Source organism: Sinohyriopsis cumingii, chromosome 18 (assembly GCF_028554795.1).
Source record: "Sinohyriopsis cumingii isolate HCF-2022 chromosome 18, ASM2855479v2, whole genome shotgun sequence".
Lineage (NCBI taxonomy): Eukaryota > Metazoa > Mollusca > Bivalvia > Unionida > Unionidae > Sinohyriopsis > Sinohyriopsis cumingii.
In genome coordinates, this window is record NC_142978.1 from 96455526 (window position 1) to 96474766 (window position 19241).

The window sequence follows — 19241 nt, forward strand, 5'->3', positions numbered from 1 at the left end:
ACACTACGTACTAAGCACATTGGGGTTTCAATTTATTTTGTACCAAGGCAAATGCTCAAATATCGATTGCAGCGTGTTAGCATAGGGCTATTATTTACAACACAACTCAAAAGATACACTTATACAAAGCTAAATATTAAGTAGAATTAATTTATTTATTTAAATCTACATAATAGGTTGCTGAATCCCAAACAAATTGCTCTAAGATAATTACTGGTAGCACCTGATGTTGAGTTGCTCTAAGATAATTACTAGTAGCACCTGATGTTGAGTTGCTCTAAGATAATTACTAGTAGCACCTGATGTGAAGTCCTAATTAAACACTGAATTTTTAATTATGTCGGTAAAGGCAAAATGAAATATAAAACAGCAGTTTCTGGAAGCACGTTTATTATAGAATCTTTACAAGAATGATTACACAACACAAAGATCGTGAATTCTTTCCCCCATCCTGTATGTATTTGAGTTTCCATTGTCCCAATTGATTCGCCACCATGTATAATCACTTGCTGTTCTCTCTGCCGCATTCACAGTGCCCTGATTACCTGCTCCACCATCCTGTAAAGTATCATCTATGTTATACTGAAATAGCTTGCAAACGTTCTGATTGCACTAATCAAGCACATCATGTCACTTCTTAAGGTATGAGCAAATTAGAAGTTGAATGATTTAAATATTTAAATCATTTCAAATTATATCTCCTTATTTTTGACATCATCAAAATCAGGATAAGGTAACAAGTTTGCATTAAGTCACATTATCTGAAAACTCAAGAAATTAGTTTATAGCTTGTAAACTACTACCCTGATTTTGATTTAATTTCCAATGATCTTGCAATGTCCTGTTTATTTTAACATGCTCATTTCAAGACTTCAACTTCAGCAAACAGTACCCTTGATGCCCGAGACGTTCTCAATGGTCAGGGGAAAATGTCTAACATACCTAACAAACACAAACACACAAACACGCGCAAATATACTACTACTACTACTACCGTTTGGTTCCCAGATTCAAAAGAGTTCCTCGTGAGTGAAACATCCATAATGGACAACCAGTATAGCAGTTAAACTGATACTCGGCTTTATGCTTCACTCCAATACTCGCTACACAAAAAAAAAAAAACCAGAATGGGGTAAGAAAGGTGGTCAACATTCAGTCTATGAGACTCAGTTGATATGTCAATCTAGAGTTTAGAGTTTAGATCAAAATGGCAAACAAAAGCAATTAATCTGGTGTAAATTAAGATAGAGTGTCATGACAGCACCACGCAAGGTTAACACATTTTGTTCTGTACATACAAGAGTGGATTTATCCCCACAATCCTATAGAGGAGTAAATTCTTCCATGGACAAAATACAAATATGTTAAGTTTACATATGATTTGAAGACCGCTCCGGTGGCCTAGTAGTTAGAGCGTCCGCCTCGGATGCGAGAGGTCGTGGGTTCGATACCCGCCTGAGTCATACCAAAGACTTACAAAAATGGTACTAACAGCTGCCTCGCTTGACGCTCGGCATTAAGAGGTTAGTGTTAAGACTGGTCTGCCTGGTGTCAGGATAATGTGACTGGGTGGGACATCATGCTACATGTCTGCGGCATGATGCCCCAGTGCTAAACACCAATATAAACTGTCACACTGCAGATATCCTAGCGATATGACTGAAAAAATGTTAAAGCTACGTTAAAAATCCAAATCACACACGCATACACACACACACACACACACACACACACAGACAGACTTGATTTGACGTGTCTAATTGGTTGTAGTAATCATGAAAGTACCGGTAAGTCGTTATTGCGTGAGCTCTAATCACTTGTATTTGTAGAGAATTTGCTAGTGCAGCACATGGAAGAGTAACATTTTATATCAAAAATACTAAATAAAAACCATCTAGAGACATACTAGAGTGATTATCATATCACATGCAGAAAAGCAGAGTGGTGATGATGTTTGGGATAAGTGATGCAACATAGTTTATCAACGTAACATAAACGTACCTGATTACCCCACATCCAATCAGGGCCTCGAGTAACTCTGCTCCCAACGGCAATATTGGCCCCGCATCCTGATCATAGAGAAAAAAGAGAAAATGAAAACAAAAACAAAAACAAGCAAAACAGACATCAAAGCGTACTATGGTTGTTTCTTCTTGCACTTCTTATAACAGCTATATTTTTTAACTGTGTATCACAAAATGAACAACCAACACTTACTTAGAGAATCCATGAGTATGTCTTTACATTATTAACATTAATTGTAATGCACAGATCCGAGTCGCAGCCCATTCCTCAAAACACCCCTCCCTACGGAAATCACTGACAATTTCAGGCCCTATCCTCCACGTGGGACAGTCCGATCATAGTGATGAATCGAGATTTCAAGATTATTGAGGAAGCTGAATAAGCATGTACAGTTATCCAGCAAATTCTTATGACAGAAGCTTTTCTTTTTTGTCTGGTTCAAAACACAAACTTCTTTTTTTTCAAACAATGTACATAACAACCATATTCGATTTTAATATTTTGGATCATATAATTGATAAATTCTAACATATTCTGTTAAACATTCAATACCAGTTTTCTGGACCATAAGCTAATCTTAGTTACGTGCAAGTCTAGTTCTTAAAATAATGATTGTATTAGTTATTCATACGTATGTACTTGCATGCTGCCCAGATTGATTTATTTCTAATTCAGACAATATTGTATATCTTCCAATTAACTTTCTAATGTTTTCTTTCATCTGTTTCATCTACTCAGTCATCTATGGATAATCTGCATACTACTATTCTTACAATGTATTTGCTTTGCTTTGGAATTGGAAGTGCAAAACGCAGATCCTAAAGTCTCTTATGTACACTGCATCAATGAATAAATAAATAAGTCAATGTATTTATACTAAACATGAACAGACCGCCCCGGTGGCCTAGTGGTTAGAGCGTCCGCCTCGGATGCGAGAGGTCGTGGGTTCGATCCCCGGCCGAGTCATAACAAAGACTTACAGAAATGGTACTAACAGCTGCCTCGCTTGGCGCTCAGCATTAAGAAGTTAGTGTTAAGGCTGGTTGGCCTGTTGTCAGGATAATGTGACTGGGTGAGACATCATGCTACATGCCTGATTCATGATGCCTCAGTGCTAAACGTCACTATAAACTGCCACATTGCAGACACAGTAGCGACATGACTGAAATGTTTTTAAAAAACTACGTTAAAAATCCAAAACACACACACACTAAACATGAACAAAAATAGCTTATTATGAAGCGATATTCGTAAACAAAATTCCAGAGGCCTATATATTCCTACATAATATAGCAAGTTAAAATACTTGTTCACACTGTACTGGTTAAATCTAAAGAAATGTGTCATGCTTTGATATCGTATTTAAATATATTAAAGACCTTTCTTTAAAGAATAATACATTATTTTATAATTAAGTTCTCATTTTCAATTATTTTGCCGAAAATAATTCTTTATGATTAGTTTCACACCATTAAGTAAACGGTCCATAAGAATCCACAATCTAATAACACGAAACCTTAGCAGTGAAAGAAAATTCACTTATTTAAGAACATGAACGCAAAGCATATTTTCACAAAACATTTACTTTAAATTGCAAATAATATGCAACTCGTATATAACAACCAAGAATTAAATTTTCTTCTTTATCAGGAAAAATAACTTATAAAATGTGTTAGAATATTTTACAAATTTAAAAAAAAATGACTAGCAAAATCCGCACAATTTCTATATCAGCCTCAAATCTGTACACTTGGTGAAAAATGAGCAATTTCCAAAAATTGTCTTCTTCATATGTGGTCACCTGGGCCCTACTGTTATGAAAGAGTTCAGTAGTTACGGATATCTATATGTATTTTCTCCATTTATTAATCAGCCAAGTTCGTGTCAACAATTAATTATGTTAAACTATGCTAAGAAATGTTGAATGCAGGTCATGTCAGAATCACGTGATCCTACAAGAATATCTGTATTCTAGAGATGTCATGCCAACTAGGCCCAATTATAAAAAGTCGGATAATGATTGATAAAGATATTTCGTGGTACAGAACAATTTAAATGGAATCTTTTCTAATGATTCAGAATTGTTGATTTGATGCATATATAGTAGCTATAAAAAGGAATTAAATATGCAATGTTTCATTCTTCGGTTATATTTCAGTTTTTGTAAGAGTTCCGAGAGCATTCAGTCTATTTTTTATTAAACGTTGAAATTGCAGGCCGGAAAACCAGTTTTTACTTACAGGCAATGCATTGCTGGATTATTAAAAAAAAAAAACCTCCAATGAATTGGTGATATTGTACTTTCATTGGATTTACCTTAAAATAAAACTTTTGGATATTAGAACAGTTCTTCTCTGTGGTGCTTGTGCATAAGCAATTCAGAACCTTCAGTCGGAATACTTTTAGATCCTTTCAGGATTACTGTGAAAATTCATATTTATTTAGGAAATATTTTAGAAATTCATACCAAACTGTGAATTAATTTTAATTCTTTCACTTTGTTTGATTTTATATTTTAGGGAAATAAATTTATATTTTTGAAAAGTGAATGTTTGTTGGGATTTACCTTTTCTTGTTACAAAATTTAAGACGTAACACGATCATGAGTAAAATCTTAGCTCTTTTTTGTATCTTGATTATTTGTTAATTACTATATTATAATTGTAAATAATCTATATTTATAACAAACTGGTTATTTTGGGACTTATATTGAGTTGCTGACCTAATATGTTACATTTTACTCAAAAGAAACTGTACAGTGGGGCGAAAATCTTGAGAACGCACTCAGGTTGAGGGGTTTCATAAATGAAAATATGTGAAAGTTGCATAATTTTAGTTTTCATATGGTATTTAAATAATTTTACATACATTAGTATATTAACAATTTGTCTACATTGGCACCAACGTTATAACGTGGAAAAGAGAGTAACAGAAGCAAGATAGAGCAAAAGCAAAGACAGGTGGACAGACGGATATAACAACGACTATGTCACACGGGAAAACAAGGTACAATAACAGGAAGTCAGTAATCATATTCATATAGGAATAATAAATTTCAGTTTAAACAGGTGTGACTGATGAAACTGCTCCTTATTCTAAAATTTAGCAAACGTTTGCAATTTGGAAGTTCTTTGTCAGTCCATTTTTTCATGAAAATAGGCAAAACAGTCTGCATATAACCTGGATGGGAAAAATGACACTGAAAGCGTGACCCAATACATACAGTATATTTGAAGATCCACAAGCTGAAATTTTCCTCTTTGTACATTTTAAATTAATAATTCTTACAATATCTTGCTTTTATATCTGATTCAATTAAAAAACATTTCGTAACTGAAACATTATATAAACCGAAAGAAGTATCAGTTTGTAAATCAGACTTTTCAAACAGACCAAGACCAAAAATCTTAATCAAATGCTAAAAGCAACGCATTTTTATTGGTTACTATTAATTTTGAAAAAGGAAAAAGAATTCATAGTTATTACATGCGAGAGATTAATTTATTTTTCTAGGATTTAAAGTAACTGATTACTCAGTATATTGCTAAAAGTGTCTTGCAAAATACATGAACTATAATCTGCACCAAGCCTGCTATGAATTACAAATTACCTCAGAATTTTGTAATGATTCATAAATCTAAGTTAGGCAACTATACAACGTGGACAGATAACTCACCGCCGCAGGTTGTGCCATCAGATTGGAGACTCATACCATCAGGACAGACGCATATCCTAGAACCACCAGGTCGTGGAAAGCAAAGGTGGCTGCAACCACCACGTGAATTAGAACATCCGTTGGTGCCTGAAATATTGAGCAACGTCATCACATAAGTTATTTAGAAGTATCATTCAGGGGATCCACTTGTATTTTGTATTAGTATTTTCAAAGTTTACAAAGTTGATACTTCTTTATTGAAAAGAAGGATTTTTCCTAATTTATTTTACAAGGTTTAACAGCGGTAATTAAACACATGTATAGTCACAAAATGTTGCGAATACATTTTTAAACAAACATTTGCTTGCAGATACAGAATAATGGCACAAATATGTTCATAACAAAAATTAATTCACACCTTGCTTGGCATAATCAACTACAAGTAATCAACATGTATAAACATTTGGAGCATAAGGTGATGTTTCCTTTCCAATAAAAACATCACTGTAGGAAACAATTGTATAAATAGAAATAAAAAAAATTAAAATGCATGTATTGATTAAAAATTCATTTTAAAAAAGCACATATTGTACATTTCATTATATCTACTTTCAATCCGGTATGATAGAAAAGAAATAGAATAGAGCAGGATGTGTATTACAAAATATCAAATATTGTGGCGATAGTTTAATTGTTTATCGTTGATTGATAATGGACATTTGATATAGAAAAAGAACTCATTAATGAAAGGAAACCCATGGGAGTAGGCAGAATTATTTGTGTTAAGTGAAAATTAAAATGAAATAATTTCATTTTGTTTCTCTTAAATCAGGAACTAATAAGATCAGAAAATATTATAATTTGTCAGAATTTGTTTACAAGAAAATTCAATAATCATAAAATTTCAGATTTTATTCTCCAGCACACACATTAAAACCTGGAACGAATGTAATACATGGCCACACTGGAATTATTTTTAAGCATATGACTGTTTAATAGATGCATATTGAGTGTCATGGCTTTGTTCACATTAGTTAATGCAAAAACACAAGATGGACTAGGAACAATAAATGTACCGTTATTTTCCTTTGTTGGTTTGTATTTCCGCGCGAGGAAATGCTAGAGATCTAGTGATGGTCTGGTTCCCACTGTTGGTTATATATTTTCATTGAACTTCTCACAATCCTCACGACAAAAGTAAGATTTGCATTCTAAGAGGTTTTTAAATTGCTGAGGCAATTTAATTGAAAAAGGAAATTTTATGAGCAAAAGACTGCTTCAGTTTCAAAGTGATTGTGTTTATTGATATATCATTATTCTGTATACTGTAGTTGATCAATGTATACCTTGTTGGCCATATCCGTTTTTGTGTACGTGTATATCATTTAAGTGTACAAATGTTGCTGGACCAACAGAGGTAAGGCCGTTCCCGTCTGTACCAATCCTACTCACAGACCTAAAGAATAAACAAAATTGAATGTACATTAATGACTGTGGCTAATAATGAGGTGATCCTCTTTCTATTAATATTCAACATTTGATTCAGTTTTAAAACGTAAAAGTAAATGTAAACTGATGATTTCAGTAATAATTCTCCATTTTGGTGTCCAATAATTATAAATTTTAAGATAAAATGGATGTGAATATACTATGATTTAAAGTGATGTGTGATCCACAAAATTATCCAACATTTGCAAAACTTTTGTCCATGCGGATTTAAGACCCACAATCCTGTGAGAGAAGAGTTGGGCATCTTTTGATATATTGGTAAAATGTAAACCGATATGCTTGATTAGTTTAGTATCCACTGATAATAAGAAACGGGACTGATGTACCACGCAACGCCAAAATGAAACTGTTTGAGCATACCTCTGAGACCAGTCTGTGACGAACAGATAAGATTGGTACACGTCTATCCCGAAAAAATGTCCTCCAAGTCTTGATTCAAGAACCAGACGATTCGATCCATCCACGTTAGCTCGTTCAATCTTTCCAACGCCAGTGCTTCCGTCACACCAATACATAACTCCAGCTGCAACACGGTTTCAACTATAGTGTATTCATTCTGAACTCCGAATTTGTATATATTTGTACCACCGCTTTTATTTTCTTTAAACTTTATTTACTTTACATCGATAATACCATACATTTTTTAGAATTATATTAACAACTGAACCACTGTACGTCACGAGAATCCGAAATACATCAGGCTACTCGTCAAATATTTGAAGAAATTACAACCACTCAGTCCCGAGAACCAACAGAAATAAGAAGGTTCTACTTTAATGTATGTGATATGTATAAAGGTAAAACAAATTTCAAACCTTGAATGTCCACAGCCAGACCATTGGGCCACACAACGTCAGTATTGATAAGCACGCGTCGGTTTGTGCCATCGTAGCTGGACTTTTCAATTTTAGCATTGCTCCCCCAATCTGTCCAGTAGATTACACTTTTAAAAAAAAAATTGATGGAAAGTATAGTTCAGTCAGTTAGTTAATTAATCAATGTATTAATAACGAATATGAACATAAAATACAGTACTGGTGCAAGTACAATGTAGGATTGCGAGTGCTAATTTGCAGTTCTTAGAAAAATTTGTTTGGACCAAAATTTGATACTGAAAAATAAAATATCGAGTACACTGAACAGTCGTCAATGTATGTTATGATTGGTTTCCTGACCAAATTCACCCTGCTTCTCCCTTTACCAAGGTCCTTTGTACAGGTGAGAAGTGGAGTGGAGCTGGCCATTAACCATGTTACGTATAATATAGTAATCCTATGTTTAGCTTCAGGTTTGTACGGGGAACATACTACCTGGAAAAATGTTAACGTATTTCTTGAAAATAAATTAATCCTCACATATTGCATGGAAAAGAAACAACAGTCTTTACAGCATGTCAATCCTACCTGCGTTACTATAGTCTGATAAACTTTCCTTCGAAAGTAAAATGTCATTGCTATGAAATCGAACATATTGATGAAATATGCCTCATTAAACAATTTTATCAAAATCAAATATATCTCTCTCATAATAAAACTCACTGACGTTTTTATATAAGCCTATTTATCGAAATTTGATCGAAATTGGATCAGAAATACGACCGTTAGAGTGGTTTCAATGTGAAAAGGCTTTTCTGCTTAACTACAACATATACATGGATAGTTTCCATGTTTAATCATAAAAAGACAGAATCAATCAGTACCCATTTATTGGATCTGCTACAATTGCTCGAGGTTCGTCCAAACTATTGTTGATAATAGTCTTCCATATAAAACCGTCCAAACTTAGGACAGCAATTATATCATTTCCTGTGTCGGTGTAAAACAGGAGTCTTGATAAAGAATCTACTGCAATTCCGTCAGGTACGGCAACTAAAATATAAAAATGACACTGGGTAATAGTTTGTTTTTGCTTTCTAAAAATCCATCATTTAAATTGATGAAGGCTTCCATTCAAATAAAATAACACGACATGTTCACAATCAGAATATTTGTTCCACAATTCTTTTTCTCCGCATACAGCGTACCAAATCATATTAATATATTTTTTTTTACAAAGGGTCGGTTATAAAATATAATATATAGACATATTTTAAGGACAGAAAAGGAACTTAATTTTGTGACAAAGTAATGTAGGCACTAGAACATTTGTGTTCGTTCCTGTGTTAATTGACTGTGTTCCACGTGCATCCAGATGCATGGTCGTGAGGGGTATAAGCTGTTTTCAAGACAGCATCAATAAAATGTTTACTTAATAACTTTTCCACACCAATTAGTACCTAATTTCTGTAGGTGATGAATTTCTGGAGGAAAAGTAAAATGAACTGCACTTCACAACTCAGTTTGAATTATACTATGACGAAAAGATATACAATCACTTTATTTTTTGGACTTGCTGGGAGCAGAAAAATAAAATTAGAATCTGACTTAAGTGAAAACTTACCGCTATTAAGTGAGCGTATTATCTTTTGGTTACTTCCATCGATCGATGCTGAATTAATAGTTTTAAGAACAACATCCGTCCAAAATATAGTACCCCCTACTGGGTCGTAGTCGATAGCAACTGGATTAAGGATGTTTACGAGTGGAATGTTTACATAGCTATACGTCGTCATGTCCATACGATAAATGCCCTTGAGACTGGCATCCATAAGCAGAAGAAAATTGTCCGGCAAGTTGTCTGTGGATGAAAAATAAAACTCAATTAAATAAAGCTACTGAAGCCGTTAATACTTAAACTTGATCGAAAGCTTGTACAACCACAGTCAGTCATGTGAAACGGTTTCTGGTTGTATAGCATATGACGGATGCGAACAAAGATTTTATACCGTAAAATATTATCTGCCGACTAATTTAGATTGTTCATGTTTAAACAAAAAGTTATTTGCTAAATTATCCAACTGGTTCTTTCTACAAGTTTCCACAACATTGGTTAAGCTCTTCTCCATAAAAATAAAGTAGTATAAATTAATACAACCTGACATGCGGCGGAAAAGACACCAAAAAAACCCCAACAAATAAGAAGCGTAAATGTGGACCGCAAATGGTGAATCGAGGTGAATACAGCTAACTTAATGTTCGTAGAATGATAATATTAATTCATACATCAGCTAACTGCTATTGTTCTATTATATGCGTTCAGGATTGTTTTTTTTTTTTTTTTTTTTTTGTTCTTCAATTACTGGTGAAAGAGTTTCATTACAGGTTATTTGTTTCTTCTTTTTTAAGATTTAAAATTTAATTTCAAGCCAATATCAAATACTGTCAAGCCAAATATGTAGTAAATACACAGAATAATAGAGAAAACAAACTACCTTAGGTCTTTTATATTGATCTATATATTAGCGACCCTTTACTGAATATACGAAACAGTAAGGAGGAAGAAAAGCACGTTACTTACTGAAGGAGCAGACAATCCCGGCGTCTTCGCCATGACCACAGTTATGGGTGCCCCATCCATTGGATGTGCAGCTGGCTATAGTGGTCTCCGACCCCTGGCAGTTGACGTCATCTAACCAGATGCGACCCGTTCCAGTACCGTAAGCCCCTTGACTCACCGCAACAGCTCCAGATCTGGGTAAGAACAGCATAGCCGATGGTTAAGATCTAAGTCCATTGTTCGTTCAGGTCTGTCAAAGCTATGTATTCTCATTTCCGCACATATTGGCATTATGACGATTAATATAGTTCGAAACATGTGAAAGACATCATTATTCATGTAGGACCATAACTATTTTACTGATTACAGATTGGTTTCTATTATAAGTACTTCAGCCACAAATGATTGTAATAGTATGCTTTCAATTTGGGTCAGTGTAATACAACAAGAGTAGATTTGTAAGATCCAAGTTTGAAATACCAGTACGGAAAAGGCAGGGACTGCCACCTGTGCCAGAAACTACAAACAGAGCGCATGATGTTTGAGCATAATCAAGAATGTCACTGATGCTGATGGTGAACTAGATACTGATGGCCTCCCAGATTATGGTGGTCAACTAGATGATGATGATCTATTACATCACACTGCTATTGCCTTATTGCAAGATACACAAACCTCCTTTTTTTGATCTTAATGAAGAAGACAAAACTGTCTAGGTTTGCGTCCAGAGTCTTATGGCAACGGATTTCGGCCAGAAAATGTAGTCACGCGTCCAGAGTCTTGTGGCACAGGATTTCAGGTAGAAAATGCAGTCAATATTGCTAGAAACAACCAGAAACTAGAATATTCCCTGTTTAACAAATCGTGAGCAAACCAAAAGCGAAATGAACTTAAAAGGGCACTGTTTTCAACATAGGAAAGAGCAAACCTACCTCGACATATGCAGATCTCTAGTAATACAAGTATCAGCTAGCATCAGCAAGCAAACCATGCACATCTGCTAAATGATACCACCAGTATGAAAATAAAAATTCATTTACATCAATCTGTCATATATTTCTTGAACACTTTAACAATATCCGTTTTGAATGCGAGGATATTTAAGCTACCGGCGAAAGTGTACATAGTTTCACTTATAGCCGTCCAGAATCCTGATTTTGCAGATACATTAACAAGTATTGCACATAAATATAAGAACGTTGGAGGTAGTTAAATCTTCTAATTTGATGTATCAAAGCCCAGTGGACCCACAATCAAAGCTAGTTGGAAGCTATTTGTTTAACAACATTCTTCATAATGTGATAGGTTACGCATTGGAGCCAGTATATTTAGTCCAAAAAGAACGCGCGAAAACCCCTGGAAGGACCACTGACCTTGGGAAAGCTACTTTCAAACTTTCTCGCATACTTGCAATGTCCGAATTTGAGATTCGAACCCACGCCGACGTGAGATGTCAGTGATCTGTAGATCACTAGGCCACCGGGGACCCTCCATAGGTCCAATAAATTCAAAACTAGAACACCTCTGACTCTGATAGGTCAATCTCATTCGAGTTTTTCATTTAATGAGGGAACACAATTTATTGTATTATTCTTTTCTATCCATTTGCTAAAACAAATTTTACCGGTAATATTTGTAATGAATATTGTTAACGTCTTTCAAAAATAGGATCCTAACATTAAGATCTTCGCGATATGAACTTCTCAGAATTAAAGCTCACCAGCAAATTCATTGAAAATATAGGCTTTCAGTGGGAAATAAACATTGACGTCGGAATTATATTTAAGTATGTATATGAATGTAAATAATATTGTGGGGGGGGGTCGTAAAATTTCATTCTGTCAGTGAATGTATTATATCATTTTAGTGTGTGAGCAAATTAACTTCTTGATTATTGCCTTACCAAACTGTAACAGTTCCATTATTCCGTCTCTGAAGCTTGCCTTGGCTACTCGGTTGCTGCTCGTAATGCTTACATTCAAAAGCGTTTGAAAATTAATAGTACTCAAATGATTTATTAAGAGCACTCATAACAGAGCAAGTTTTCGTTGATAAAATAAGACGAACTTCTACTTTACCTATCACCGGATCATATTTAATTCTGAATTACAATGAAATTATCTGTATTTAATAATTTCTCACTAATGTCCTTGAGATTGGCGATTGGTCGGTTGACTGATTTCTATCGGCGCTTTTAACACATTAGTGATTATAACACGCCGAGGACATAGGAGCTAATTACTTTTCCCAAAGACGCATTGAGGCAGTCGACCTGGGTTGGCATGGTTTGGCCTGATGTTACTCAGGAGCCTTGGATTTCAAGTCCGACTTTCTACCAACTAAGGAGAAAATGTAGATATCCCTCATGTTAAAATCAGTTTGTTTTTTTTTAAAAATTCCGTGCGTTACAATTCATACGTTACACGAAAAAGTCACAATTTAAAAATCTACTTCTCATAACTGTATTATTAATCGCTTATTGGCGGCTTTAGGTATATAAAAAAAATCCCGTGGGAAGCTTGGGAGCTATAAACTCACACGTAAATTAAATATGAGTGACTTAAAAGCAGAATAAAATAAGATTGTAGTTAAATTTTATCCTTCTATAACTACCCAAGTCATAAAAGAATTTTACGCAGTGCATTTTTAAATTCTCTTCCACATACCTTTTGTTATATATATTGGAACCCAAAATATATATATATGTGTGTGTGTGTGTGTGTGTGTGTGTGTGTGTGTGTGTGTTTCAGTTAAAATAAAAGCAACACAATGCTAACCTCACAAAAATTTAACTTATTTGGAAACAGTTCTTGCGTGTTGATACATTGTGAAAACGTATGAATAACAGTTCTTGAATGTAGATACGTTATGAAAACGTACGAATAACAGTTCTTGAATGTAGATATTTTGTGAAAACGTAAACTAAAATAGTATTTCTATTCATCCCACCTCTTTAAAGTATTATTAACATTAACTTATATTAACTTAATTTATCGAAGCATTACATTTATGTTTAAGACTACTGCCTTGAGTAATGAGAGGGAATTTGGAGGGATTTGGAATTTCATTATAACATTCTTGCTCCACAGTAAAATTGTTAAGTTTTATTGGAGCTGAAAATTCTTCTTGACACCGATAAATACTCAGATAAGAAAATGGCAAGTTTATTATTAAAATTATATTTCTCAAGATAATCCTAATTTTGGAAGTGTATCTAAAAATGTATCCATATACAAATCATTTCGCAAATGTATAGGTTATACTGGTTCAGTAAAATCACTCCAATAGTCAAGCAGACGAAAATAACTTCAGACCTAAAATTGTGTTTCTCAAAGTCCAACTGCTTCCCCCCTCCCCATAACAAAAAAATGCATCCTCTCTCCACCCACCAACCAAGAAATAAATATTATAAATCGGATTTTTAGAAAGCTTAAATTTATTTCACATCCACACAAACTACTTTCGTAGCCTCGTCATTCTGGTGGTCAGTTATAAGAATAAGTGATGACAAGATTCATTCTATAATGTTAGTTCTTGGATTATACACTATTGACATTTTGTTAGTAATCCTGTCCCCCAATATGCGTGTGTGCATGTGTCTGTGTACTTAATTAATAAGAAAAACGGTGACATGTAAACCTTGCATTTATAACAATCCGAGTTTAGACCATCTGATTAACTTAAAGCATTGTTAGTGTTAAAACAGTAGATTTTTCATTCACAGACTGGTGGACAGACTGCAGGATGTAGTTAATGACGGACAGACTGGTGGACAGACAAGGATATACCGAATGCCGGACAGACTGACTCATGTTGACGTGTCTGTATTAAAATGCTGACATGACAAAATCTTTTCTTATGTATTTAGAAACCTGTTTTGTAAAAACAAATACTAAAAATAGAAAGTAATCTTTTAATGCAATATTGATAAATGAACATTTACCCACCCACCTAACCGTATAAAAGAAACTCATTAAAAACAACAACATAACGTTATGGTTTATTTATATCAGGTACACTACATGACAAAAACGTTTCCGAAAAACAGAGGACTTTGCGTCAAACAAGTTAATTAGCTATAAATCTGGACTAACCGCAAAGTGAAACACTCCCTACTTCCTTTACTATTACGCATACTAGATAAATTAGACGAGTTTGATATGTAACATATCTACGAGCATTTAAGATATGGAGTTAAGATATTGTTCACTGACCTGGAATATCCCAGCATGCTGCATATGACCCCCGCGTCAACTGAGGACCATGAATCATCGCATATTGTACCCCATTCTCCAAAGGCATAGACTTCAACGCGTCCCTCGTATGCATTGTGACCACCAACAAGCCGCACAAAAACTGCCGATGTTGACGTATCTGCAATAATCATATCACAGTGCCAGTGCATGAACGCTATTTAGTGATTGATCCAGGAATATTGGTTTGGGGATGCTAAACAAGTAGGCGATGGGTCTGTGGGATGGAACTCCCTGCTTGGGCTCTGGTGTCGGGGTGGGGGTGGGAGAGAACCCAGAAACCTTCTTGCATTTCAAGAGTTTCCATTGAATAATTTTAACCATCTAACTATAAAGAAGACTTACACTATAAAAAAGCTGAGCATGTTTCGCACTAATTTTATGGGTCGGTAATGGTGGCCGCGGGCGCCATCCTCTATATTATACCACTTTATAAGAGTAGGAATATTGCATAAAATCAACTGGCTTTGTTTTCATAAATAGCCTCAACTTTAAGTATAGTAGAACTTTGTTTAGGTCTTCTAATCCAGATTTAATTTTTATCCAAAACATTTTCGTTAGCATACTTCGTTTGCACAGATTCGGTTCAACTATTTTGCATAAAATGTATTTATAATGACACTTTGATCAGATTTAATCGTAACAAAAAGAAAATGTATGTAAACACTTTCCTGCTGTAACAAAATAACCGGGTCGGATTGGAATTTATGATAGAACACTTTTGATGGTGACAAATATACAATGTTCATTGATGAGTGACTTGAATGGAAAAATAATTACGATTAATACGTGCGTGTTTAAGATCCAAATATCGGACAAATTAACACAACCCGCACAAACCTAATAATGTAGCATAAGTATGAATGCAAGTAAATGACCTTAGGCAGTACAAGGACAAAGGTTAATGATTCACACTAATTTCACACGACGAAAAGTATATTTTACTCAAATAGTAATAACAATTATGTACTTTACTCATATAGTGAAATGATATATTCACTAAAATAGTGAAAAAATTAGGTACTTTACTCACATAGTAAAATGATGAAACGATGGGACAGATATCGTACAAAATCTCTTTACAGTCCAAAAACACTGGATTTAACAAACCCCAAAATTAGCCCATGGCTAAAGATAGTACAAAACACTCGTCACTAGCATACTTGGCTACCAGTCACACTGATCAAAGCAGTCAGCATTAAAGGCAGTCACCGACCACCATTCAATTCCTTGGCCAATCAAGCAGTTAGCACCCACCAATCAGTCAGCAACGCCCGATCACCTGCCACTCAACCAGCAAAACACTGTTCAATCAGCTCCATCGTCAGCTCCACAGTCGCTATGGCCAGCACAACAGCCGTCATGGTCAACTTCTTTGGTCAGCTCTACAGCTGGTAACCCGTCAACCACGACCACCATGTTCAGCTCCACAGCTGCCACGGTCAGCTCTGATAACTATAGATCAGCTTCACATCTGCCATGGTCAGCTCTGATCACCGTGGATCAGCTAGATAGCTGCCACGGTCAGCTCTGATCACCATGGTCAGCTTTGATCAGCTGAAAATAAATCTAACACCGTGTGCTAAGAATGACACGGACATATACGATAACACGTAATGACGTTATATACTGTAAGCTATACAAATTACATTATCGGCACAACATTACAAAGCAATAAACAGGTTCAGAAGTGAACCTACCCATGTCCGATAAGAATTCTATGCTACTAAACGTTTCTTAATAAAATGCAGTTTTATTGCTAATATATATCTCTTGTTAAGTCACATAAAAGAATAGAAATTTTTTGCATTATACTAAGCAAGCCGAAGTTACATAGAAAATATACAAAAATAAACGTGGTTGTACAATAGTCATAACCTATAACATACATATAAAAAAAATTCATACATAATTCACACACCTCTAAAGCTGAAGATTTGCTGATCCTTAAGTAGACTGCTCACTGACAAGACGTTCCGTAATATAAAGATTTCGTCATATGGTGAGGTATTTATACATAGACGATGTAGCCCTACATCGTCTGTGCACTTGATGAAGATCGGTTTTCCCATCGAAAGCACTTCGCACGTGCGGCATAGGATGAACCGAACTCACTGTTTCAAAATATTGTACAATATGCATAAATCATCCTCGGGTATCGTTGTACACAAAAAACGAAACCCCAGTACATCAATTCAATAAATAAAGAGATTTATTATTTGAATAGCTTCAGGCAGAGTTTAGTATGTGCATATGAAAGTCGAACCTGGCTTATATAATCCTAAAACCTGGATAAATAAGCGCTGTATGGATACGATGGTTTAAAAGTTTTATTTCTCGCAATGGTTGCTTCAAATGACAGGTCTAGATGTTGTGCTTCTGTCTACCAGTTTTGATTCAAATCGACTCGATTGCGTTTTCAAAAGAAATCTCTGAGTGTTCTCAATTAAATCTGGCTGGAGTCAAAGTTTGTCTTGCGGGTTTCGTCAATAAATCTGTGGCTTTTTGCATTTATTGAAGTAACACTGTACTTGACGGTGTAGCGGCCTATATATCAAAAAGGTCCTAACAGTAGAATGCACACCATCATATCTTTTCTACACTGGAAAAAATGTGTGGTTTAGTTTTTCTAAAAATTGCTGGTAACATAACAGAAAGGTTTTAACGCTTTCTCTTAAATTATCTTTATGTGATTCGGTTAAAAAACATTTCCAGCAATTTCTTTTAATTTTTTTTTTGTGTGGGAAGAAATCTTTCATCTATCAAACAAATTACATATTTTACAGACCAACGAATACATGTATTTTGGATCATTAATGAACCCACTAAAAAAACGAAAAAGAATAATTAAAAAATAGCCACTCTTAATATACATTAAAAATTGAATAGTATAAAATATTTGAAATACTATGAAAAAATCTATCAGAATTATTTTATGCCAGGTATGGCTCTTGTAGATAGAAATACTGTACATGCTGGTTTATATTTCTTGATGGTGACTAAAGAAAATTAGATATATATATATAATTCATTCCTATGAATCTGAGGTAACGTTCTTAAGTTTACTTTAGTCATTATTGGTAAATATTCAAATTAATTGTATTTCATCCTTACTCCAGTCAAAGAATATTAAGAACATGCTGAACATATGTTTTAAGGAGAGATATTAAAGGCATGGTGAATTAAAGATATTAATATTAACCAAATGGTTTTTCTACAGCTTAATTTGATCATGCACATTATTCAACATTTGCATTAAATGGAACGTTAATGAAAAAGGTAACTTTTTTTAAATGTGTTCTGAAAATAAAAAATTTGCAGGAAAGAAGGAAATGCTATATGTTCCAAAGGTTACCCTGTTCCAAAGGTTGCCCTGGTTGGGGCTAATAATTGCTATGTGGAGCAGAATATTTTCTAATAAATGTCGTAATATTTAACCAGGTGTAAATTGATCAGTATCATTGGATCAGCCATTGATCCATGAGTATGAATGAGCTACCCCATGGTTAAATCAGATACAATGAAACGCGGACTCGCCCATGCGTGCCATTTAACGTACAACGAAAGGCGGATCTGTCCATGTTTGCCACATGAAATACAATAAAAGACGGATCTGTCTATGTTTGCCACATGAAATACAATAAAAGACGGATCTGTCTATGTTTGCCATACGAAATACAACGAAAAGTGGATATGTACATATTGGACATATGATAAATAATACCTTAAATCGCTACGTGCCATTTAATTTCAAATTTCAATACTAATCCCATATGGGATTCAATTAGTATAGTGTTATTTGAGTCACAAAAGAGTCAAGTACGATCCCTGTGTTCTGATAAAAAAAAATTAATAATTATAACTGCAAAATGTTTCTAATTTGGTGGTATCATACTTAATGTTGATCAGAACTCATAAGTACTAAAATATCAGTCAACATATATATATATATATATATATATATATATATATATATATATATATATATATATATATATATATATATATTACTGCTTTTGTACGACCTTGTGGAGTGAGGTATCCATCCGATAAAACTAGTTCATATTGTCCCATACAAATGCAGTAACATTTGTATCATATACTCATTTTCTTATTCTACCGAATGCTTAATTATATAAAAATACACTACAATGAACAAAGTAATTGAATTTATGCTGTAAATAAATAAATACACACCAACAGATTCGTTGATAAACAACAACAATTTTTATTGCGCAAATAACTCCGTCCAGCGAAAGTTAAACTTAGTCACGTGCTCGACATCACTTTCAAAGGAATTGTCGTTTAGGTCTCTTAAAATTGAAATTTAGAGTCATATTGTGAATGAATGCGCACGGCAACAACTTTTTGTTTGGTCTGGAATGAATAAATTTTGGGATTGTTGTTGATTCTACTAAAATTTG

The 19241-nt window shown here is 34.3% G+C and overlaps 1 protein-coding gene across 1 annotated transcript in view; it reads right to left on the bottom strand.

The window, feature by feature from the left end:
• Nucleotides 1-373: 373 nt before the first annotated feature.
• Nucleotides 374-19241, bottom strand: part of LOC149777545 (uncharacterized) — a 32878-nt gene continuing 14010 nt past the window's right edge. The window contains exons 9-18 of the mRNA XM_089942147.1: nt 14779-14938; nt 10586-10758; nt 9629-9865; nt 8889-9057; nt 8005-8132; nt 7550-7712; nt 7027-7136; nt 5702-5827; nt 2002-2069; nt 374-558 (exon numbers count right to left, since the gene is read on the bottom strand). Coding sequence (XP_089798273.1) covers nt 415-558; nt 2002-2069; nt 5702-5827; nt 7027-7136; nt 7550-7712; nt 8005-8132; nt 8889-9057; nt 9629-9865; nt 10586-10758; nt 14779-14938 — 1478 coding nt within the window. The 3' untranslated portion in view covers nt 374-414. The remainder of the gene's footprint in view (nt 559-2001; nt 2070-5701; nt 5828-7026; nt 7137-7549; nt 7713-8004; nt 8133-8888; nt 9058-9628; nt 9866-10585; nt 10759-14778; nt 14939-19241) is intronic.